The 26,618-nt window shown below is 41.4% G+C and overlaps 1 protein-coding gene across 8 annotated transcripts in view; it reads right to left on the reverse strand.

Annotated features, from left to right (window-relative positions):
* The window catches only part of MBNL2 (muscleblind like splicing regulator 2), a 169,091-nt gene that overhangs the window by 97,345 nt on the left and 45,128 nt on the right, over positions 1-26,618 (reverse strand). For 7 of the 8 annotated variants that reach the window (XM_018056428.1, XM_013968356.2, XM_018056429.1 and 4 more), the window contains exon 2: positions 20,638-21,411. In XM_018056428.1, coding sequence (XP_017911917.1) covers positions 20,638-20,811 — 174 coding nt within the window. In that variant the 5' untranslated portion in view covers positions 20,812-21,411. Of the gene's footprint in view, positions 1-20,637; positions 21,412-22,140; positions 22,252-26,618 lie in introns of all 8 variants that reach the window. The other variant, XM_018056425.1, reaches the window with a different exon arrangement.

Below are 26,618 nucleotides of genomic sequence, written 5' to 3' on the forward strand. Positions count from 1 at the left end.
CGCTCATTGAACAGTGCTAGAGACAGGAAGGCCACAAAGAAAGGCCTCAAAGAAAGCAGGTCTACAGAAAAAATGATCTCTCCCATCATATTAGATGAAATGGGACTCTTGTCTTCCGAGGTCCACTGACTTGTCTCTTCATCTAGTTTTTGTTTATTTCAATAGACCTACTGTTCAAATGACAATGAGATAAGTTCAGACCAGGTCTTATCTAAAAGCCTATTTTGGCTTCACGAAGTCAGACTTGATGTTTGGAGCAAAAGACCTGGGGAAATCTTCTGTAGGTCTGGTCTTCCTCATTTTTCAGTATATATATATATATATATATACACACACACACACACATATATATATATATATATATATATATGGAAATATTCAAATAGACCATCTCAACTAATAATAGTATTTTTCCACTTTTCAGTGCCTTTTGCAACTACCTCCAAATTTAAATGATAAAGGAAAACTGATGGCATCATTTTTACTATCTTATTAAACCACGCTTCTATTAATGATGATTCACTGAAGTGTCAAGAATAGATACACTGAAAACTTCTCTAGCATATTAATGTGTTTTTAAGCGTCATACCACACTTAGCTCCTGATATAATTTTGAGTTTCCTCTGGGGGAAAAAATAGTTCTTTTGGATTCTTTTTATAAAAAGCACCTTGAAAAAAACCTTTCAGATACTCAAAGACATGAATCTTGCTCTTCTCCCTTGTGTATATCTGATTTAAAGGTTAATAAGTAATTAGGAAGCACAGTCATCCAAAAAGTGCCAATTAATATGCCATCATTTTCATTAAAAATGCTATTAATTATATTGCTGTAAAAATGTCCTGGACTGGCTAATAAAAAGTTACCTAAAGCAATTCTGAATCTTTCAGAGAGAAAGTGAAGTTAATCCATATCAATCACTTTTAAAAATTATGATTTGGGCTTGAGAGATCAAACAAAGGAGGGAAAATGAGCGTCTCAGTTATTTAGTATGGATAGAATCTGACAGGCTTCCATGGTTTATTTTGTACCAAGTCATTATTGCTCAGAAAACCTAATAAGATATCTTGGCAGATGTTTAATACACAAGTTTGACAAATAACAGTTCTTGGGTTCTTATAATGTAAAGCAGCCCTTTATAAACGAGATCAAACTTTTAAACTATCCAGATATATTTTGTTGGTTTCCTAGGAGACTGGATGGATGGAAAGCTATGATTAAATAATTAAATCATGTTATCTATCAATATTTAAAATTTGTTCTATACCTTAAATGGTGGCATTAGTCACTTTTGAAAAATCCACAGAATTCCAACGATGAAGATTTCATGATTAAACTTCTACCATCACACTAGAGACACTACTAGCTTTGACTTTATGTAACAGTTTTACAGATCCCTAAATTATTCTGTTCTCACCACTGCATCCTGTCAACTCCTATCTGAATGCAACATCTATTTCTATGGTGTACATTATGGTTAAGTTGGGGAGTTGGCTCATGTTTGATAAAAATCAGAACAGAGCAGGTTGCAGTTCTATACCATTTTGATACACAACAAACTGTAATGGAAATACTTATCATCAATGGGATGAACCAAGTGTGGTGTTAGGAACTATACAATCAGTTCAGACACACAAACTATTGATTTTCCACTACATCACAGATATTTACTGGTTGTTAGGCAACCAAATAATCTAACACTGACACTGGGGAAAATTTCTCTTGCTGAGCTTGGCCATTTTAATAATTAGTTCAGCATGGGACTCTCTCAGAGTATCTCTGGCATAGAAAAAACTTTTTAAAGGATACAACACAAAACCCGTGTGTTTCCCTGGTGGCTCACTGGTAAAGAATCCACCTGCCAATGCAGGAGACGTGAGTTCGATCCCTGGGTTGGGAAGATCCCCTGCCAAAGGAAATGGCAACCCACTCCAGTATTCTTGTCTGGGAAATCCCACGGACAGAGGAGCCTGGTGGGTTACAGTCCTTGTGGTTGCAAAGAGTCAGACACGGCAGAGTGATTAAATACAAACAACAATGCAAATCCCAGGCTTGCATTATCTGAGAGGTTCCGGAGCTGGGAACTTTATCCTACCAGGCGTGTTTATTAATTTTTTCCTCATATTGAATGGAGACTTTTTTTTCTACAGACCTCACAGATTGGTTCCACTCTTTACATCCTCACACATTGGTTCCACTCCTTACACAGAGCAAGTATACTTCTTCAACATGTTAACTCTGCTATTTGGAGAAGGCTGACATGACTGAGCGACTTCCCTTTCACTTTTCACTTTCATGCATTGGAGAAGGAAATGGCAACCCACTCCAATGTTCTTGCCTGGAGAACCCCAGGGACAGCGGAGCCTGGTGGGCTGCCATCTACGGGGTCGCACAGAGTCGGACACGACTGAAGTGACTTAGTAGCAGCAGCATGTCTTTGAATCTTTCTTCTGCAGAGTTAATGGATCCAACTCATTCCCTTATCCATCCCCATTATTTCACATCCTGGCTGCTCTCGCCTCTCAATGGCACCATAATGTGTTAAACTGGGACTAACTAAGATTGGCTGCTGTTGTTTCATAGTTTACAGTTATGACTAATGATTTACAGGCCATTGTGTTGCTGAACACAGCAATTAAAATTGGCACAGGAATACGAGTACTCATCAAGGGTATGAAAAAGTGCCTGATTTTTTTTTTAATCCTAACTTGGAAAATGCTACCGGTGAGAAATCATGGCATTTATACCTTATCGGAAACTTGCAAGACTAATGGGAACTTTAAGACCTTCAGGGATGCTTAACAGATTTATGCAGCAGAAGAACAAACAGTTACAGAGTGTGGGATGAGCTCATTTAAAGTAATATTTTCTAAATTCGGCCATGCATATGAATCACTGGAGAGCTTCCAAAAATAGATTTTTGGGATCCATACCCAGACCTACTGAACAGGTGCCTCTGAAAGTTCCCAAGGGAAAAGCAGTTGGGATCCATGGTGTGGGGTACACACATGAGGATCAGTCATCCCTTTGAGCTAATTCTACCTAGCCTATAAAGAGCTCTTCCTTATTTCACATCCTGGCTTCTCTCCCCTCTCAATGGGACCATCATGTTTTAAACAGGGACTAAGTAGGATTGGCTGTTGACACATTCTGGCCGCCTGAAATCAAAGTGTTAGTCGCTCAGTTGGGTCCGACTCTTTGTGACCCCATGGAATGTAGCATGCCCACGCTCCTCTGTCCATGGAAATCTTCAGAATATTGGAATGGGTAGCCGTTCTCCTCTCCAGGGGATCTTCTTGACCCAGGGATCAAACATAGGTCAATTCTTTTCCATCTGAGCCACCAGGGAAGCCTATTACTGCCAATGACTCTCTCTCTTTTTCAAAGAAGCCTCTTCCTCTAATAATCAGTACCAAATAGTTGGATATTTAATTGTTATTTCTACACCCCTTTTTGTCTCAGGTATTTTATAAAATCTCTCAGGGCAAGAACTCCTAAGGAATATGGCACAATATTAAACAGGGTCATGGACTGATTGATGAGGGGTTTTGGAGGTAGCTGAAGCAGTTAGAGACAAAAAGGAGACAGACACTGTATGAGTCTAGGTGGGAAGGTTTAAGATTAGGGAGGTCTTTTTCTTTTGAAAAGAGCTTCCTTCACACTGTGCTACGGCCGGCTACCAGGTATAAGTAATAGAGTTCACGGACCATGCTGGATTTCTCTACCTTCATCAAACCTGATCCTTAGAGATGTTAGATGGTAGTCCACAAGATGACGTTATAGAAATATGGCCAGGAGGTATATTATTTCCTGTGTTTCCAGCCCATCTGAAACACCAGACATAAATTAATTCTATCTCTTCTGGTACAACTCTATGATCTGACAAAGTCCAAAGTGAGGACACTATAGGTCCTGATAAGGATTTCAGGATAAGGATGAAGGGGTTCCTTAGATAGCTACATAGGCGTTCAAAATTTTATTTTAAAATTACTTTTAAATACATTTTTTGGCCATACAGCATGTGGCTTAGTTCCCTGACCTGGGATTGAACCCATGTCCTCTGTAATGGAACTTCAGAGTCTTAACCACTGAACCACCAAGGAAGTTCCTAGGCTGCTTTTTTAATATTAAAGACATGTAAGATTTCAAAATTTATTCAAATTAAAAATCAAATTGAAGAAATGATGCTCATATGAGTGAGATATAATAAAAATAAAAGTGACAAGTTATACTTGGAAAGTATAAAAGAAAAAAGCAAGATTTGAACGCAAAATAAATTTGATGGACGGTCAGCTGCACATTGTACAAGTAGAAACATAAAAAGCCATGAGTCATGAAACACCAGGCACAAAATAACACAGCATCAGTCCATGAAAAGCAAAAGTTTCTAGAAATATAAGAAATCGCATGAGTCATATTAAAATTTCAAAACTGCATAACTCTCTGGTAGGTCCCAGAGACAAAAATTAGCAATTAAGGACATAAAGAATTATTTAACGTTTCTAGAAATATCTATGCCTTGATATAACTTTGCACTTAAGAACAGGAAATGCATCTTATAAAACCCTGATCATGATCTGGATAATAAGATATTTCAGCACATTTTTAAAGTAAAACTTGCACAACTCTATTATCTTAATAATAAAATATTATAAGAAATTCATATTGGGACTTTAAAGGGAAAAAAACCCCAAACTACGGACATTTTAGAAATAGTCACATTAAAAACACCTGAGTTAATAAGCAAACTAGAAAATAACAAATATGAGAACATTATTGACCAAAAACCTATAAGACTCAGCCAAAGCTATTTTATGTAGTAGATACACACCTCTAAATGCTTTTTAAAGAAAAGAACTGAGAGACGAGAACAAAACATTCAACATGGGAATTCAGGAAAAAAAAAAATTAAGGAAAGCTAGTGAGAAGGAAAGGGCTTCCCAGGTGGTACCAGTGGTGAAGAACCTGCCTGCCAATGCAGGAGACTTAAGAGCTGTGGGTTTGATCCCTGGGTTGGGACGATTCCCTGGAGAAGGGCAAGGCAACCCACTCCAGTGTTCTTGCCTGGAGAATCCCATGGACAGAGGAGCCTGGCGGGCTACAGTCCACATGGTCACAAAGAGTCGGACACAACTGAACTGAGTTGGCATGCATGCAGTGAGAAGGAGAACAATGAAGCAGAAAGAAAAAAATAAAGCATATCTTTTGTAGAATTGATAGCTTAAACCAAGAACATGATACAGATACATTTCTGGAAAATCTGGCAAATTTAATTAAAGAAAAAAATAGAAGGAAAAAATATAACATTTATAAATAAACTTATTTAAATTATTTAATAATAAAACATTAAGATTTATAACAGTAACGTGAATTAATGATTAAGTTTAAAATGAGTAAAATTAATAATTATCTGAGAAAAATATAAATTAATGAGAAGAAAACCTATAAATAAATAAAGAAGAACATGAACCACTTATCTAAAACTTACTTTTACTTCAATTAGAGATTTCAGAAATTTGAGAGACATAAGGCACTCTGAAAAAGGAAATTTGGATCTTGGGAACACTTTCTGCAATGTAGTTAAAGAACTGGGCTTAAACCCCACAGTCCTGAATATTCATTGGAAGGACTGATGCTGAAGCTGAAGCTCCAATACTTTGGCCACCTGATGTGAAGAAATGACTCACTGGAAAAGACCCTGATGCTGGGAGAGATTGAAGGCAGGAGGAGAAGGGGATGACAGAGGATGAGGTGGTTGGATGGCATCACAGACTCTATGGACATGAGTTTAAGTAAGCTCCAGGAGTTGGTGATGGACAGGGAGGTCTGGTGTGCTGCAGTCCATGGGGTCACAAAGAAACATGATGGAGAGACTAAACTGAACTGAAAGAAAAATCTAGGTTTTTAAATTTAGGATTGAAATTGGAAATAAAAACTAATCCTGAAAAAAATAAAAAGATCCAATAGAACTTTCTGTGTAAAACAGCTAAAGAAAAGTTCATGAGATTGAAGTCAATCTCAAGACTTGACCCTAAGAAAACCAAAAGTAACAGGAACTTCAATTATATAAGACACACTTAGAAGGGTTTTTGATATAAGCAGTCTGATTCTGCAAAGCAGTACATTTGCTCCGATAAGAAACCAACTTCTTCCTGGAGCTCTGGATCCCACCCAGCTCCTGAGTGACCACACAGAGAGAAAACATTAAGAATGAAATGGCCAACAGGGCGAACAGGACCAGGAGAAATGCATTCTCAAGAGAAAAGGCTAACACCCCACTCCAAACCATCAGGCCCAGGAACCATAAAGGCAGGAACAAATGAAGCAAGGATGCACATTAATTGACCCTTTCAATAAGCTGTCCTGGGGCTTCCCTGGGCTTTCCTTTTGGCTCAGTGTGTAAAGAATCTGCCTGCAATGCAGGAGACCTGGGTTTGATTCCTGGGTCAGGAAGATGCCTGGGAGAAGGAAATGGCAACCCACTCCAGTATTCTCCTTGGTGGCTCAGTGATAAAGAATCCACCTCCCAGTGCGGGAGACACAGGTTCGATCCCTGGTCCGGGAAGATCCCACATGCCTTGGAGCAACTGAGCTCGTGTGCCACTTGTACTGAACATGTGGCCTGCAACAAGAGAAGCCACTGCTATGAGAAGCTCGTGCAGCAGGGAAGACCTGGCACAGCCCCAAATAAATACACAATTGTTAAAGAATAAACTGTCCAGATGCAACTTTCCCAGTAATACCTACCTCCAAAACACACTTTCAATCTGTACACTCCCACCCACCCCAGGCGGCATTGGTGGCAATCTCTGGACAGTGCGAAGATGCATAACTGCCTTCTCTGAGTTCCTGGCCCAGCCCCTGTCATCAACTCCTTCTCCAGGCAGTAGGCCTTCCTTCCCGTGAGGCAAGACATCCTCTTGCTCAAGTCTTAGCACTGAGCATCAATCCAGTCCAACACACTGGCTCTCCTATTCCTTGTCTCAGGCACCCTGGCCTCTGGTTTCCAGAAGCCAGCCAAGTGCTTTTCTCTCCAGGCTTTAGGACTGCTCTTTTTTCTCTGTGCTGGGGAAGCTCTTCTCACGGCTGCCTCCTTCTCACCTTTCAGGTCTCTGCTCAGAAAGCCCCTCCTGGGGAAAATATCCCAGCCCATCTTTTCTGTTTAAATTCTTCAGACACAGGACTTCCCTGGTGGCTCAGATGGTTAAGCATCTGCCTACAATGTGGGAGACCTGGGTTCAGTCCCTGGGTCAGGAAGATCTCCTGGAGAAAGAAATGGCAACCCACTCCAGTGTTCTTGCTCGGAAAATCCCATGGACCGAGGAACCTGGGAGGCTACAGTCCATGGGGTCGCAAAGAATTGGACATGACTGAGCAACTTCACTTTCTTTCAGACACATTGCTTTTTATCTTCATTCCTTGTATTTCCTTTTTAGCACTTCACCCAACTTGAAAATAGCTAATATTTTTGGTGGGGAGGGGAGGTGTTTCTACCCCGTTTTGGTCACTCGCATTAGACTGAAAACCCCATGGGGTCAAGACTGCTTTTATACAGAGTTGTATGCCAATGCCTGGCTCAGTGCCTGCATTCTCTGGGCATTCAGCTTTTCATGAATGAATAACAGTCCTGATAAACTGTGTGGATGTGACGAGTTTGTTGACTTTCCACTGGCTATTGCTTCCTCCACTTGACTGTAAGTTCCACTGGAATAAGGTTCCTGTGTCTTTTTTTGGTACCAAACACAGTGTCTGGCACTTAGGAGTGGCTCGGTGACTATTTGTAGAAGAAATAAATGAATAAAGACATTGAAGTTCTTCAGGACTGTGAAATTTCCTTCGCCTCACCTCTATACACCCCTCAGAATGTTTGGATTTACTAGAATCCTTCATTAAGAATTCGGCTATCCAAAATTTTCCAGTATCACTGTTTCCATTAACAACCCAGCGCCCAACGGGAATGGAAGGGAAGCAATGTGAATTAAATTACTCAAATGAAGCTGCTGCTGATTAATTTTAGATCCTGAGCATCTGGGTCAGTGCTCAGTTTCATAGCAGGTGTGGAAATGATATCTTCAGTGTCATTATTAATGATTTTACTAAGGGCTGAGAGCGCTTGAAAATTCTTCCAAATGAGATTTGAGATGTGGACCAGATGGGCATTTTTAAGAAGCCTATATCAACTGTTTCCTGCTTTTCAGCAAATAAGTTTTCATAGTAAGACTGATTACTGATGGACCTTAGTGTCCATATCACGTTCAATCAAAAATGATAAGCACTGACTTTCAAAAGAATACGAAATGCTCCAGTACAATAACAGCAATCTAAATGAAATACATAAACACGCCTGAAGTGGACTGACTCTAGTCGTTTTGTTTTGCTTTAACCAGGTTAAAGCCCTGAGTCATTTTCTCTTCCTCTTTCTCCTGGCAGCATCTCATCTTCTTACAGGGCTTAATATTCATTATGGGTATATGACCTCAGTCTCAAGAAGATGGTCTCATCAGTCAAATCCCCAGGATGCTGGTCGGTCAGGAAGGATGGCTGGGCAAGGCTGATCACAAATAAACATGTCAGCATCCACTCACTCCCTGAATCCCAAGGGCGGGTGCTCAGGGAGAATCTGTCCTCTATCAATTTTATCCTCCTTGGTCATAGCAGTGCCGTGAAAGAGTAATACATGCTAGACTGTAATCTTTGAGCCAGAGGAAATTGAACCAAACCAAGTGGAAAGAATACGCTATTTAGTATTAGCAGATAAGTTCATGGGGAAATTGTAAAACAGGTGAAGTTCATTATTGCTGAAGCTCCCCCAGAGTAACCCTGGTCTCCCCAGCCCCCTGGGGTGAGCCCCCCACCGTGGATTAGATCTTGATATTGAACGCCAGCTGTTTTTGGCTTCCTGGGGACTTGCTCTTGTACAATAAAGCAAATATGTCCTAGGTCTCAAAGTCTCTGGGTCAGGCTCCTTTCCTCCCCCAGAATGAAAATGAGCTTATTTGATAGATCAAGCTGGCTTCATTTGCTAACAGAAAAGTTCCAGGAAGTTCCAGGGTCCTCTCAGGGAACGTGGACTCAACGGGAAACTTTCTAATGACAAAGCCTTTCCTGTATGTGACTCAAAGAAGTGAGTCTGATGGTGGGAATTTCAGACCAAATAATATAGATTTTTATGAATTTTGTTGGGCAGTAACATGTCATAAGAAGAGAGGGAAACTGACATACAGCTGCCCAGTTGTTTTTTTTTTTTTTTTTTTGGCTGAGTAAGGCCATTAAGGAAAAAAGGACAACAAAACGCATCTATTGACAATCGTTTTAGAAAAGAAAAGGATTTAAAGATTTTAAAATTTAAAAATAAATAAATAAATAAATAATAAGCAGCCCTTCCTTCATAAAAAGATACAAAGTTTTAGTTATTATTCCTTTATATGAAGATAGAAATGTAATAATAACCTTTAGATTTAATTATATTCAATAAATACCTACTTGTTATGATGAATGACAAAAAAAAAAGGATACTATGATAATCAGAAAAAAAACCCAATCAGAATAAAAAGCAACCTTAAATTTGAAGAATTTACCTTCATGAAAAAAATGTATTTATACAGTTTCAGTATGTCAGATGAATAAATTCTAGAGATCTGCATTGCAACATTGTACCTGTAGACAGCAATACTGAATTGTGCATTTTAAAATGTGGTAATGGACTTCCCTGGTGGACCGGTGGTTAAGACAACATGCTTCTAATGCAGGGGTTGAAAGTTCAGTCCCTAGTCAGGGACGTAAAATCCCACAAGTCACATGGCACAGTCCCCCCAAAAATGTATTAAGAAGGTAGATCTCCTGTTGTGTTCTCATCACAATAAAAACAAAATAAAACAATACACAAATGTATTTCAATGTCCTGATTTTATAGCAGACTAGGGAAAAAGTTGTCCAGGACCAGCAGCATTCTACAGTCGGGCTTTGGGGAAATGATGCGTTACCTGCTCACAGGGGCCAAACAGGCCACTCCGGGAATTTAAATAGCTCTTACCAGACACTTGTGGGCACGTCTCCATGTGACCTGCCTATCAAGGCAGTCAAAATCATGCACAGGGTCCAAAAACACCTTTTGGGTTGTAAATCAAAGAACTGGTTTGTACAAAACCTTAAACCAAGAAGGGTTTTCTGTTTGTAGATTAATGGGGAAAAATGAGCAATAGGTAGCCAAAAGAGTTATCAGAATTTTGTGGGGAAAACAGCGGGGGAAAAAAGTGTTTTAAAGTACTTTTAAGGGGTATTTTAAAGATTTAAGGATATATTTGTTGTTTAGTCCCTAAATCATGTTCGACTCTTTTGTGACCCCAGGCACTATAGCCCACCAGGCTCCTCTGTCCATGGGATTTCCCAGGCAAGAATACTGGAATGGGTTGCCATTTCCTTCTCCAGGGGATCTTTCCGACCCAGGGATCAAACCTACACCTCCTGCACTGGCAGGTGGGTTCTCTATCACTGAGCCATCAAGGAAGCCCAAAGATACACGTAATTCTTTTGCAAATATGAATGAGCACCCAGAAGCTGCCAGGTACAGTGACAGAGGAATGAAGACCCAGCCTTACGCATTACCTTCCAGCAGTGGAGATAAGAAAGAGATACACAGGCAGATAACATCCCTTAAGGACAAGTTCTGAGGTTGCTCTTGTGGAGGGATGTGTGCTATTTAAGCAAAGTCCAGACCAAAGTGAAGAACTGAGGCTTGTAGTTGCCTGGGGGGAGAGCATTCCAGGTAGAGGGAACAGCCAGTGCAAAGAGGGGAAAGTGGGGCCAGGAATGCAGCTGGGGGCCAGACCACATGGGGCTTTAGGGAAAGCCCTTTGGTTTTCATCAGTGAAATGAACAGCTACTGAAAAGTTTTAAGCTAGAGAGTGACATGACTGTTGAGTCACGAGAGTAAGGAATGGCAAAAGGGAAGGCTACGGTTGACTATTGTAACAATCCATTTGAAACACGATGGTAGGTTGGGCCAAGGCAGTCATCATAGAAGTGCTGAAAAGTGCTCAGATCTAGGACGTCTTCTGAAGGCAGAGAGAATAGGACTTGCTGATAGAACAGAGAGAAAGGTTGGACATGGTGGTAACGGTAACAGAAGATTCCAGCTGGTTTTAAGATGTTTAATTTGATCAACTGAACAAACGGTACCATCTACTCAGAACAGGTACCATGGGGACAGCAGATTGAAGGGGAGGCCTTAAGTTCTTATTCAGTTCAGTCGCTCAGTCGTGTCCAACTCTTTGTGACCCCATGAATCGCACGCAGCACACCAGGCCTCCCTGTCCATCACCAACTCCCGGAGTTCACTCAAACTCACGTCCATCAAGTCCGTGATGCCATCCAGCCATCTCATCCCGTTGTCCCCTTCTCCTCCTGCCCCCAATCCCTCCTAGCATCAGAGTCTTTTCCAATGAGTTCTTATTAGTGGATATATTAAACTTGAGAAGTCACTTGAATATCCAGGTAGAGATGGCAGGTTGGCAATTGGGTGTGTGAGCCTAGACAGAGGAGAAATCAAGGCTAGACATAGAAATTTAAAATTTTCAGCATATAGGAAATGTTTACAGCCTTTGGGTAGGATGAGGTCATTGAGGGAAGTCCAGTTTAGGGGTAGATGGGCAGAAAGCCCAAAGTCCCAGAGGTAAGAATGTATTCAGTAAGTCATCAGAAGATTAAGGTGCCCACCATGGATGTGAGCAAATGTCGAGAAGACGCTTGAGGACAAAGCCTGGAGAGATGCCAGCACTTAGAGGTCCGGAGGAGGAGGGTGATTCAGGAAGAGAGACAGAGGAGGTGTGGCCAGTGAGGTAAGGGGAAAACCAGAGAGTGAATCACCAAAGCGGTGTGAAAACAGTCTTTCAAGGATGACGAAGAGCAGTTCATAAATTCACTCCGCCCTCAATTAGCTCTAATGATGGAAGAATCTGCATATACTGTTCTAGTCCCAGTGTTTAGCGGTGCCTGTCACAGGATCAACGCTTGTTTGTTTATTTCAGAGGCTAATTGCAGCAGACTTTAGGCTGAATCCCTCCGGTAGATGTGTTCTATCTGAACTTCGGGATTTAAAGATATTTTAATTGGCTGCCAAGATTTAGAAATTGAGAAACTTCACATCATCCAAACTTGTATCCCTGGTTCTTTTTTGTTTGTTTGCTTTTTAAACCCCCAAGATGCTCAAAGGCAGGCAACAGCTGTCTGTGGCTGGGTGGCTGCTGGCATCTTTAGAGGGGTTATGTGCTCTTTGGCTAACTCCTGCTGTCTCCAGTGAGCCCTAGGTCTCTCCAGCAGTGAGTGCTGAGTCACTCATTCATATTACTTGCTGATTCCTACAGATCTTGAGTTTGTACCTTTTGTTTAGTTAGAGGGAATGAATGAATTAGTGAATGTTTACTGACGCATCACGTGAAACCCAGGGAGGTAAAATGAGGTAAGCTTACATGCAGCAATGTCATAATTCAGAACCAGGGCAGATTCTCAGGCCAGGGCTTTTACCCAAGCTCTTTGCTTCTGAGTTTGTCACTGTATTAAAACACCCTAAAATAAAAACAGGAGTTTGAATGGAAGAAGGGTACTGACAAGATGCTGTTTCCATCTTCAGAAAAACAGAATATGAAACAAATTATTTATTATGATAAATGTAGAGAAATGGTTTCCCAAGAACTGCCACACGGTCTAACAGAAGTTACCATCACTGCCCAAGGCAAAGTGAGTAAATAAACAAATGTAATTATTAAACAATATAATTAAGGTTACAATTGGTATTTTATTTCATTAGTTTTATTTTTGGAGAAGTAAGTTTCGCCATTTTTCTCTGTGAATGATTTTTATCTACTCTTTCGTGCTTAAACACAGACCATTATAATCACAGAATGACTGTTTATCATCAGGCCTTCTCTTACTCAGTATCAAAAACTGGAGTTTTTTTAAGCCTCCTCTCTTTTGCTAGCTCCGATGAAGGCTAGTGGCCATCCAGGGCAGTGTGTGGAGATGGATTCTGAAACCCAGCTTGGACTCCTTGAATTAGACCACAGTGCTTGATCTCTGATATTTAGATGTCACTGTTATGTGCTGCCTCACGTTGTCCCCCTCCACCCCTCACCAAAAGATATACTGAAATCTTAAATCCCTGTCCCTCCGACTGTGACTCGATTTGAAAACAGAGTCACTGCAGAAGTAATTAGATAAGATGAGGTCATACTGCAGGACGGGAGTGGCCCTACCTTAATATAACTCATGTCCTTGTAAGAAGGGGAAATTTGGACACAGACTCAGAGGGAAGATGATGCAAAGAGAGACACACAGGAAGACAGACATCTGCAGAGGAGGGCAGAGATCAGAATTACGCAGTCATAGGGTATGCATTACGAGAAACCAGAAGAGGCAAGAAAAGCTGCTCTTGTAGGAATTTCAGAAAGAACATGATCTCCAGACACTTTGATCAAACTTCCAGCCCCTAGAACTAGGAGATGATGCATTTCTGTGGTTTTAAGCCACCCAGTTGGTGGTATTTCATAATCACAGCCCTAGGAAACTAACACAGAGGTGATCTTGTCTGACTCGTCACTGTAAACTGTGTTAGGTAGCAGTCGTGTCCCAGGAAAGTGGCATCACCCATAAAATAAACACCGCAAGTATGCTGCCCCTAAGTAAGACATTTAGGCAGATGATGCAGAGCTTCAGAATCTCATTCCCTTGCTCACTGAAGGCACCAAAGCTGATTCTGTCTGCTAAGTAATGGTCCTTCTCTTGTTCTGGAAAACTGAAAGTATATTCACCCTGAGCAGAGAATATCTTGAGCATTAGGAAGAATTTGGCGCTTATCTTGGCTCTAGGAAAATTTGGGAAACAACCAGAAAGTATCTTTAATGGTCTTCTTGTGCCCACTTTAATGTGTCAGACTTCTCTGTGAATGAGAGACTTCCTTAACTCACAGTCCTTAGATAGTTTATAGAGGTAACCATGAAACCTTGGCAATCCTGAGATTGTTTGCCAGTAGTCTCAGGGTATGACCACTTTTCTCAGTAAAGATTCCATAGTCTTGATTACTTAGGAAAGATGCATACTTCCCACTATCACGACAAGGAGGGGAAAACAAACCCACTAAGTGTGCTTAGCACGATGGTGAGGATCAAACTAAGATTTTGCACCTGGGGAACAAGGCATGGGGATGGAGTGGGTGATGGCTCAGGGTGGGGACAGGATGAAGGGTGTGGATTTAGACATCCTGAACTGCAGCAGACAATGAACCATTCACATGAGGTGTTCAGTAGGAATTTGGAGCCTCGAAGTTGGCAAGGAAAGAGCACACACCCAGAATTGGGACTGATCAGCACAGGGGTAGGAACTGATTATTTGAGGGCAGGTCCCCCTTCAGAGGGCTTCTCTGGTAGCTCAGATGATAATCTGCCTGCAATGCAGGAGACCTGGGTTCGATCCCTGGGTGGGGAAGATCCCCTGAAGGAGGGCACGGCAGCCCACACCAGTATCCTTGCCTGGAGAATTCCACAGACAGAAGAGCCTGGTGGGCTACAGTCAATAGGCCCGTAAAGAGTCGGACACATCTGAGCAACTAACAGTTTCATTTCTGCTTCCGCTTTCAGAACAGATCACTGGACTTGACCTAGGAAGCACCAACACTGGGTCTTGGAGAACATCTACCTTAGGGAGCAAGGGGAGGATGAGGTGGGATTAGAGGCAGAATAGACAGGGAGGTTAGAGTGGTGAAAGAACTAAGAGTATACCGTGGGGGAAAGAGCAAGAGAGAATTCCAAGGAGAGGATGACCAGGCCGGCAGAATGAAATATTTAAAGAAAAGGGTGAGCGCTCATCCAGAGATCAATGCTGGATCTGAAATGCACTGATGATCATCAATAAATCCCTTTTGAAAAATTATGAGGACTCTTTGTTGGCTTATGCGTTCTTTGAGTGGTCATGACTGCATTTCTGCTATGACGCCACATTAGGTGCTGGGGCGCAGAGATGAGACACAGTCTTGCCTTTAGGAAGCTTACCCGCTTGTACTGGGACACGTACTCAGAGGGGTAAACTATATATAGAGGTCTGAATGGTGTCAAGCGAGGGCACAAGGGGAAGTGGTTGATTTACAGGAGAGAGTATAAGTCATGGTCGGGAAACGGATCTCTCATAAGGGAGAGGTCTAATCAGAGGATCCAAAAATTCTTAAAGTGCAAAGTTGTCCTGCCTTCTCACATCATATATCTGAAACCATGCACTTCAGAATCACGGGGCATACACACGCTCTAATACCTTGAATCCAAACCATTTTTGTTACTGAGACCTAGTAAGTGATGATATAATATTTGTGTGCAGATGCAAAAACAAACACAACATGTGCCTTGCATTCTCTTGCAGTTTCTCACTTTTAAAAAATAGTTAATATTCAAGGACATAAATAGGCTCTTTCCTGGGGGTTTCTATTTTGGAATGTTTTTTTATACTTCAATATGCTAAACTTGTTAAACATAAATATTACTAAGCTATTAGGAGCTTTAGAATTAATTACATCGATGATTATTCTGTAAGGGGAATTAGGAAGAGGGAAGAGATGACATTAGTTTTGGAGTCACACCTGGAATCAGATCCCTGCTCCACCATTTACAAGGTATAGGAGAGCAACTTGTATTTTTGAATCTGTATCCACATTTGTAATAATTAACTGAATAATATTTACCTTACAGAGTTGTTAGATAGAATAGATAATTGCATGAAAAATGCCTGGCTGACAGGCTCTATAGGACTACAGTGATTTCCATTGATAATGAAATAATTACCTGAGATTATATTTCTAAATCAGGCCAAAATGAGGCATATAATTTAGAAAACACTCAAGCAATTTCTGCAAAGAATTAGCCCCTATTAAGAGCCCAGTTGTAAAGAAAATCTTACTGAATCATAAAGGAAATCAGTCCTGAATATTCACTGGAAGGACTGATGCTGAAGCTCCAGCTTTTTTGGCCACCTGATGCGAAGAACTGACTCACTGGAAAAGACCCTGATGCTGGGAAAGATTGAAGGCAGGAGGAGAAGGAGATGACAGAAGATGAGATGGTTGGATGGCATCACCGACTCAGTGGACATGAGTTTGAGCAAGCTCTGGGAGTTGGTGATGGACAGGGAAGTTTGGCGTGCTGCAGTCCACGAGGTCGCGAAGAGTCAGATACGACTGAGTTACTGAACTGAAGAGCCCAATGGCAATTCAAAAATGTGAAGTTAAGGTTGAGGCCAGTGACATATTCTGATACCTTTGGGGAATAGTTTTTAAAAATTGTCCAAAATGGCCACATATCTAACCACTTCTAATTTTTAAATTTTTCATCCATAAATCTGAAGACTAAAATTTTACTTGTCATCAGTCAGCTTATAGCCAGCATCTCATACAATGGGAGAGTAAAAACAAGTAGTTTTTGCATCACATGCAGTTTCAGAGAAAGTGAAATAACTGTCCTGTCAATTTTCCAGCGTTGTATTGTACTTCCGGAGTCAGCCTGTGTCTTCAGTCCTTGCACAGAGCTCCCTGAGTTTGCAATTGATTGGGATATGAAGAACAGGGCCATAGCACATGGCTGCACAGGCTGTGCACTGCACAACTCCAGAGGGTGCCCACCTCACTATGATGAGAAATAGACCCCTATTGTTCAGTGCGCCCCTATGCAACCATATGCAGCAGCCCTATCTGAGAGGCTTGAGTATTTTCCTGATGAACATGCTCTACCATTAGTGAGCATTTACAGTGTATGAAGGGGCTTCCCTTGTGGCTCAGCTGGTAAAGAATCCACTTGCAATGTGGGAGACCTGGGTTCAATCGCTGGGTTGGAAAGATTCCCTGGAGAAGGGAAAGGCTACCCACTCCAGTAATCTGGTCTGGAGAATTCCATGGACTATATAGTCCATGGGGTTGCAAAGAATCGGACATGACTGAGCGACTTTCACTTCACTTTCACAGGGTATGAGACACTGTTCTAGGCTCCAGGGATACAAGGGTGTTCTGGAATGTTCTGGCCTTCTGTAAAAGACTTAAGCAGTTCCACTGTTCATAATAACACTGTAACTTTAAACAATCATAAGTGCTTGCATGTCCGGTGGTTTCACATAAAATGCAGCGTGGTAACAGTTGTGAATAAATTACAAATGTCACTGCGAGAACTCTGTACATTTTACAAAATCTCTGTTATAATAACATCTATATACACACACCTCTCTTGACAAAGACCTCAGCAAATCCCTTTTCCAAACACCCACAAATTTGTTTAGTATGTACTTATGGAAGTTTCGTCACATATACAAACTTAACTCACAACAAAAACAAAAGTGGAGTATCTGAGGCTCACAAATTAACTTGTACCTATATAAGTCATCACAGATTTGTTTTTCCTATTTTTATGAATAAAAGTACCCTACAGTGTTTACAGAAGATATCTTGCCATAAATAACAACAACAAAAACGATGTCTGCCTCAAACTTGATTTCTTTTAACCTCATGACTAATTTGCATCACTGAGGTATTATTACAATAGATTAAGAGTTTGGACACATTAAGAATTGGATGCTTTGAGAGTTGGCCACGTTTTGCTTGTAAAGCCAGTCATTAAACTCAAGGTGCATACTATATGATACTTTACTAGGAAGGGAAAGACACTAATATCACCCCGTCCGGCTCGTGCTGGGCGACAGGTATATTTTAGGCCAGCTGGTCTCTGAAGTAGCCTTATGAAGTAGGAATTATTGTAGCAGTTTAAAATAAGATGACACTGAAGTCAAGGAGGAAAAATAACTTGTCTCAAATGATATAGTTAGCCCATGTCCCCACCAGGGTTTCTTCAAGTCCTGGCCTGTCCTGACTTCAAAACCCTTGCCCTTCTTTCTACCCTAGGCTGGTTCTACTGCTGCAGAGCTACCTTTTATAATGCATGAAATAAAATTAAATTAGCTTCATTATGATCACCATCATCTGTCATTTTAGCCTGTATTTTTGAGTGTCTGTTTTATTTACCAGTTCCTGTTGTAAGGACTTGTACTCCTTACAGCCGCCTTTCAAGGTGAACAGGCCAGCGTGGTGCTGGGCACTGTAAATTCTTTAGCCAATGTCCCTGGTGAATTTTCTCCTTTTACTGAAGAGACAACAAAGCTAAGAAGTGATAAATGAGCCACCGAAGGCTGGGAAGTGGTTGAGCAGGTAGGCTCGGGTCTGTCTTACTCCTGTGAGTCTGGGCTCTTTCTACATTGTTCACAGTTTGACCATGTCACAAATCTGTGACATTGCACTCAAATTAAGTAACCTAAAAACTTAAAATTCTGAAAGGAAACTAATAACTTGAGGCAATATACAACTCTGCTTCCACACTTGGAAATGGTTTTACTAGACACTTCTGAAAATGATCTTCAAGGTTTCTTTCTAAATAGTACTCAACATTCTCACAGCTTGCTTTACATTTTTATTCTAAATATAACTGTTCTCGATTCTTTCTCCTGGGTGGGAATTCTCAAACAATCGTGATCTTGGTGAATCTCCAGTACAATATTGACATAAACGAATCTGGGAGTTGTGCTGTTGATAGTCAAAACATACTGAGCCTTAATAGGTCGGGCACAGTTGCCTAACTAGTTAAAAGAATTAAAAGTTTTAAGAAATTACTAAAACCTCAGTTTAATAGTAAATATCCAACCAAAAAAGGGTTGACTTGATAAACAAAGGGCTTGGGGATGACCTAGAAAATGAATTCCTCATTTCTAACCTGATTCCGTATCTTAAAAGTTCTTACATTCTAGTTTTTAACCTACACTATTTTTTACAGTGAAGGCTGTCATTTGTGATAATCACAGAAATGAATACACACTTTACTTACTTTTTTGACTATAAGCAAAATACATACTAATATAAAAATGTGCCCATGCTGTTACAGTCTATATGAACTGTGATTTATCACCCATCTAGTCAATTCTATGTAGACAAAATGAGTTATAATTTTAAAGTCTAAACTAATAAGCTTTGAGAGATAAAAAAGGAAGAAAAGAGGGGTAGTTATTGAGGTAAACTGCATATCTAATTTTTTCAAATTTTAATATTTATTCTATTGAGCTATAAATAAGTTCTGCTTTTAGTATAGACAAATTTTCCCGTTAAAATATGATTTGAAGTCATATTTCAATTTTCATCTGTAAATCAAATAAGAAAGTTTTTTTTTTTTTTTTTTTTTTTTACTTAAAGAAGAAATTTTCTCAAGAAACATACCCAGTCCCTTCAATACTCCAAAATAGGCTAAGGTCACTATTTACTATGATTTCCCAAATTGTATATTAAGAGCATGGATCAATCTTTTTGTTGTTGTTTGGTAAGCTTATTTATATGAAGTTTTTCAGAGATGTAAAATTTAAGCTCTATTTTTTTTTAAGCTATGTGTCTTACATGTATCATTGAAAACAATATTGTCATTATGTTAGAACTATCCTAGACAGTCAGGGATTGATAGGATCCATAATTTTAGGGAAAAAAATCCACCTCAAAGAATTATGAGTTAAGTCATCCCCATTTTCTTCAATGAGATCTTTCACGATAATTCTCCCATTTCTTCAAGTCTAATCTCCACCCAACTTGGTATACAACTCAGGTGCCACAGCCTCCAAAAACATTTCTGAAACAATCAGCTGGAAGCCAGTGCTCCCTTCTGTGAATCTGCTTCCTATCACAGAAGTCTGCTTTCTATCCTTCTCTTAGGGCACATGTCCCTTTCTGTCTTGGGCTTCCCTAGTGGCTCAGACATTAAAGAATCCGCCTGCAATGCAGGAGACCTGACTTTGATCCCTGGGTTGGGGAGCTCCCCTGGAGGAGGGCATGGCAACCCACTCCAGGATTCTTGCCTGGAGATTCGCCATGGACAAAGGAGCCTGGAGGGCTACAGTCCATGGAGTCGCAAAGAGTTGGACAAGATTGAGCGACTAAGCACACACCCTTTCTGTCTTGAATTATTGCCGTTTGCTGTATTTCCCTTACTAGACAGTGGGCTCATCAAGGATACCAACTTGAAGCACATTCATTTCTTCTCTGAGGTGCTATGTGTTAACTTACACACGGTAGGTTCTCAGGGAGCACTGAGTGTGTATTTAATAATTCCTGGTAGCCATGGCAAATTTCCAAAGAGCGTGAAAAACCTCTTAGGAAGTATTTTAGGAAGCCCTTGGTCAAGAAAGAAAGCCACAAGAGTAGAAATTCTTCAAGAGGTGAATCCGAGTAACTGGCACATAAAAAGTGACACATTCAATTTCTTCACCTTTATATAACCTCCAGAAGATCAAATGTTAATAAAATATTTATCTTCAGTTGTCACAAGCCAGACTTTGATTTAAAACTCTTGAGTACATGAATGTCATGCCAGACCAAAAATACACCATCATGTATTTTTAATTTAAACATGGATCTGTAAAAAATTTATATATGCCTGACATGAAAAAAAATCTGAGTGCAAATCTCCCAATAATCACCACAAATAAGAAAAACAGGATTGAAAATCGATTGTTAGAAGTACAACGGAAAGCATTCCGTTTGACAGTCCAATGTGGCATTGATGTGACTACCTAAAAATGCATTCTCTTACCTTTAGGGAATCAAAGCAGGCAATTACTCTTCCATTTTCAACCTGGCAGCTTTTGGGGGGGTGGGCGAATTTGCATTCCTCATCAGAGCGGGAGCAGGTTCCTCTCTGGAACTGTCTGCAGACCTCTAACGTCAGCCATTTTGTATCTCTGACGGGGGCAACATTCAAAGCCATGATGAGAAAATAACTGGGATCCTGTTCCTCCCTGCTAAATGATGAAATCAATCCAAGTTCCAATGATCCCAAAACTATTGTTGTGGAAAATCCCACATGTAAGTCTGAAGAAGTGACAAATTGCTTAATGAAGTCCAATCCAGGAAACAGAGCGGAGAAAATTTATCGGCAGGCAGTCACTCATCAATCAATATGCCCCACTCGAAGACTGCGGGCCGCAATAAAAGCATGCTCAGTGTCATCTCTGACTGCAAACGTCCGAGTCTCCTGATCCTTTCGCAGACAAAACTGTTTTTAATAAAGTGACCTCAATATCATGGCACTCCTTGGGAGAATATTTAGTCCTGACACTCACAGCTATTGACGACGCTGGAAAATAAGCCACTGAGATGTTCAGATCTTAGCAGGATTTCTTTTTCCTTCCACCGTTTAAAATTCTGAAAGCAAGCAATTGGCAAAGTCAGACAGTTGAGGTATCTTCATCCACTCGTAAGGTCAGGGTAATGTATATTTGACAGAAAAACAAGATTTGAACAAAAAGCTCCCGGACTGTGGTTTCCAGCAAAAGTGACTTCACACAGGCACTTTTAAATCTTGAAGCTGTAAAACATAAATAAGTGGTGAATCAACTATCCTATAGTATAAAACATTTCTCAATTAAAAAATAAAATCAACTTACACCCCAACTCAATGGACTCAACCCTTGAACAAACTATTTAGCTCTTATCTCGAATTTGCAAAAGTGCAGTTTAGAGCTTTGAGCTTTGAATATAGTAAGAGAAGTTATGCATTAAAAGAGAGAGAGAAGAATACGAAACTGCAACTGTATTGCAGAAATGATCCAGGCAGCAGTCCAAAAGTTAGGGATGACTCAAACAGATGAGTGTGGCAGACACAATAATTAGGCATTCTGAGACAATTCAATCTAATGTGCTTAATCGCCAAAACAGTGTATTAGAACCGTGGCTTCCAATTAATTTCACATTTAGGCCATTGATTTTATTGTTGAAAATGCTATAAACAATTATTTGGGATGTGTCTCTTCTATATAATAAGGATATATTGTCATTCTGGATGAAATGTGCACTCCTCACCCTATATGTCCTTTCCAGTTTACAGAGGTTTGAGCTTAAAGAGGGATAGGTAGACCCCTCCTGATATTATTCTCAGATCTCTCATACTTTCTCTCTACTTTTAATACTTGGTTGATGGTAATGTTGCTTTCTTCCCCGTTTGTATTTTTCATTTCCGCTTCCCTAGTGCCTTAGATCAGGGCTATTAGGTCCTCAAAAAGTATTTATCGAGCAATTTAGCTGATGACTGACTCACCCACTAAGTGAATGAACGCAAGTTCATTTTACTTTAGTGCAGTTTCGTTTTTAACAGAGTCACAACTTAAAAATGTTGGGTTCTGCAGAATGCTGGAGTTGAATCACAGACCTACAACAAAAATATGACTGATCAATTCAGATTTCTAAAATCAGCCCATTTCGTTTCTTTTAATATCTCTAAGGATTATGAAATTATAAAAACATTGAAAAATTTAATATTGAGTGCAGCATGAATGAAAGACTAAAATAACAGAAGTTGGTCATTTTCATATATTGAGTATGCCACAGGCTACCTTAGTTATTTCCTTAGCCTCGATGTCCTTTTAAAAAATTTATAACTAAAAACTTAATGGAGGCTGGAAGTAGGTTATTTAAAATCATCATGTACCAAGTAAGTTCAGAGAGCAATAATCCTTGAGTGGTTCACAAGTGTTCCCTGAAAAAGTAGGTCTGACCGTCAATTAGGTTTAGTTAACTCCAGGTAAACCAAGCCAAACGAGGCTTACCTGCAATAGGGCTTTTTCCAGCCTTGAATGAGTCTCTGATGGGGGGAGGGCCTGCAATGGCATCTGTGAAGCTTATCTAACTGTGGATCATTTATTAATATTTAGTGGGACATCTCCTGGGACGGGGGGAACAGTTCTTCATCACAGTCCTTACTTGTCAGTAGAAGTGTTTGAATGAGCTATTAACTGTAAGTGCACTGAAGGACATCGGCAACCTGGGAAGCTGTGACACATTCCTAACTTCCAATTGTGAAATATTTGAGGGGCCTGACAGGCTCCTGCTTGTCTGTTTGGCAGCACTGCGTTCCCAGAAGCTAACATTCAACCATCTTAACTTCAAGAGTTTAAGAAGATGAGTTTAATAACCAAGCTGACTCTAGGTCAGGTTTCACCGACCAGCCTGGACCTGCACTCTTAGCTCACCCCCCACCTCTAACCCCCATGAGAACAAAGGACGAGTGAAATGAGGGACGAGGAAACATTTCTGCCGGTGTGTTCAGTGGAGATGAGGCGCCGATAATGTTGGAGACACAGTGAGAGGCTGGACACATGGAGTTTACACTTGCAAAAATTTTACAGCGTTCCTGAGTCCTAAGGACCTGGGTTTACTGGGGTCACAGAATAGCAAAGATGCAGGAGATGGGTTCTCATCCTCAAAGCCATACAGTCTTGGCCAGCCCTTCACGTGTAGGAAAAGAAACAGGCAAATATGGATTCAAGCAGCAATGAATAATTACTCAAGTATTCCTGAAAACCACACTGGAACAACGCTCTTAATCCAGTCCAGTGAATGGGGTACACTTGCTCATACTTTTAGATATGAAGACAGTTCCCTGCTCCTAACCCCCACCCCGAGAGAACCAGAGTGCCATTTCTACTTCTGTGAAAATCCAATCGGAATTTAGATCATCAGACTCTATCAAGATGAACTTGCTTTTAAAAGCAGAGGAGCCAGTCTCTGACGGCCAGTCCAGTGTAAGTCAAAGATGTTCCAGAAAGTGCATCAGATTGCAGCTAAATATACTGCTATCCTAACTGTTGGTGAATCCACTCTTTCTCCCAGCTTGTTCTGTTTCAATCCTAAAAGTTCCGGAACTACTATAATCAAACATACTGCCTCCCTCGGGCCATCGCAACCTCCCTCTTCAGGAATGGGTACAACTAGCAGCTCTGGGCGGAGAAGGCAATGGCACCCCACTTCAGTACTCTTGCCTGGAAAATCCATGGACGGAGGAGCCAGGTAGGCTGCAGTCCATGGGGTCTCGAAGAGTCGGACATGACTGAACGACTTCACTTTCACTTTTCACTTTCATGCATTGGAGAAGGAAATGGCAACCCACTTCAGTGTTCTTGCCTGGAGAATCCCAGGGACGGGGAAGCTTGGTGGGCTGCCGTCTGTGGGTCGCACAGAGTCGGACACTACTGAAGCGACTTAGCAGCAGCAGCAGCAGCAGCTCTGGGAATGAGGAACTGAGAGCAGATTTGAATCAGGTCACGGGAGCCCACTGAAGGAGATGGGCAATGATGGGTGAGGATGATTAACATGGTGACCAAGGGCCAAGACTAAACTATACTAACACACAGAACAAATTACATACCTTGCCTACCAGACTGGAGGCTCCAGCCAGGCAGGGTTATTTGTTAGGGCTTCGCTCTTCAATACAGAAGCCATTTGCTACAGATGGCTACCGAACACTTGAGATGTGGCTAGAGCCACTGAGGAACTAAATTTAAATTTTTTATTTCTTCTTAATGTAAATTTAACTTAAAAACTGATCCTCGGTATACTTATTGGAAAACTTTTCAGTATGCTCGGACCAACTATGAATCTACTTTTCAGTTGTAAATTTCACGGAATCTAAATACAGATCAAGTATTAATCTTTCCAACAAAAATCCAGCATCCTCATTGACTAGTGCTCTAAGTATAAAACTGCCCATGGGATTTCCCAGGCAAGAATACTGGAGAGGGTTGCCATTTCTTCCTCCAGGGGATTTTCCCCACCCAGGGATTGAATCTGGAGCTCCTGCATTGCAGGCAGATTCTTTACCACTGAGCCACCTGGAAAAAATACCACCAATTTCAAGCACTTTTAGTATGAAAAAAAAGAACATGAAAAATCTCAATATTGTTTCATATTTACTACATGGTGAATTGATATTAACAAATTGGATTAAATATTATTATTAAAATTAAACTATCTTCCTTTTAACTCCTCTCCAAAAAAAAATCAGAATTATATATGCAGTTTGCATTCATTCTACTGATGTCGTAAGGGCTTTTGCATTTCTTCTATTAGCTACAGAACTTTCTGGAATGGTGAAAAGAACCCTGCCCTAAGAGCCAGCTTCTAGTCCGTATATTGCCAAGGCTCCTTTATCTGACCTTGGTAAGTCAATTTTTTCTGTGATCCAGTTTCTTCCTCTGTAAAATGTTGGTAGTTCCTACTTGCTTTACATGGTTGCTGTCATGAAGGACTGATTACGAAAGAAACATACAGACACTCTGTGAACAGTAAAGTGCTGACCCAGTGCAAGGTGATGAAAGGAGAAGCTGCTCTATCAATATTTATTGAAGAAATGCACTCCCAAGCTTCCTCTCTGCAGTGGTTATCAATGACCCAGGTCTTGCCTGGGGTGGATCTGCTCCAGGTGTAGCTTCTGAGAGCAAGACGGTGCCATGGAGATCACAGAACTGCCTGCAGGGGGCGCTCGTCCGGGGCCGCGTATCCAGAGCGCCCGTTGTTTCTCAGGTCGCCTTCAGTCTGCAGCGGAAGGGAACCCCCAGAGACGACGGTTCCCCCAACCACAGAGCGCACGGTGTCACTACAAAGGCCTGGGCCTGCTGTTTTCCTCCAGCTGCTGCTAACCCAGAACTGAATGAGACACTTTCCGGGCCCAGCAGTCACCCTGGGTGCTGCAGTGACAGGGAGCCTAGGTGGCTTGAGGGCTTGGTGAGAGCACAGCTCTGGACTGAGCTCCCAGCGCCCTGGGTGCGGGGGAAGTTGCTGGGGAGGGGGTGGCATCTTCCAGTTCATCTGCCCAGAGGAGCCCCTGTTAAAATGTGTCTGTGTGGAGAAGGCGTGCATGGGTCACTTCAGTCCTGTCTCTTTGCGACCCCATGGACTGTAGCCCGCCAGGCTCCCCTGTCCATGGGATTCTCCAGGCAAGAATATGGAGTGGGCTGCCATGCCCTTCTCCAGGGGATCTTCCTGACCCAGGGATCAAACCGAGGTCTCCTGCATTACCATCTGAGACAACAGGCTGCTATTTTCAAATCCCCAGAGTTCAGTTCAGTGCCTGATACATAGAACACGCTCAACGAATCTTTGTCAAATAAACTCCTGGTCCTCCTCCTGGTCCATTTCCACTTTACTATGGACCAACGTTGGGCTCCCCTGGTGGCTGACAGTAAGGAATCTGCCTTCGGTGCAGGAGACCTGGGTTTGATCCCTGGGTCTGGACGACCACCTGGAGAAGGGCATGGCAACCCACTCCAGGATTTTTGCCTGGAGAATTCCATGGACTGAGAAGCCTGGCGGGCTATAGTCCATGCGGTCACAAAGAGTCGGACAAGACCGAGTGACTAACATATGGACCAAAGTCTAACCTAAAGGAATAAGGCTCTGAATAGAGAATGTCAGTATTATCCTGTAGGAAAATTCTAGCTAGTGCCACAGGCTTACCCTGCTGCTGCCAAGTAAGTTGAGGGTGAAGGTGAGAAGATGCCCCAGGGATAAATTATTTGAGCTTCAAAACCCTGAATCCTCAGCCCAGTGGTTTTCAAAGTGTAGTACGTGGGCCAGCAGTCCCAGCAGCCTCTGGGAACTTGCTAGAAATGCAGATCCTTGGGTCTCAGCCCAGAGGTCCTGAATCAGAAGTCCTGGGTGTGGGGCCCAGCAATCTGTGTTTTAACCAGCCTTCCAGGACTAACTCTAAGACACTCTCAAGTTGGAGTACCACGGGGGCAA

Source organism: Capra hircus, chromosome 12 (genome assembly GCF_001704415.2).
Source record: "Capra hircus breed San Clemente chromosome 12, ASM170441v1, whole genome shotgun sequence".
NCBI classification, from domain to species: Eukaryota; Metazoa; Chordata; class Mammalia; order Artiodactyla; family Bovidae; genus Capra; species Capra hircus.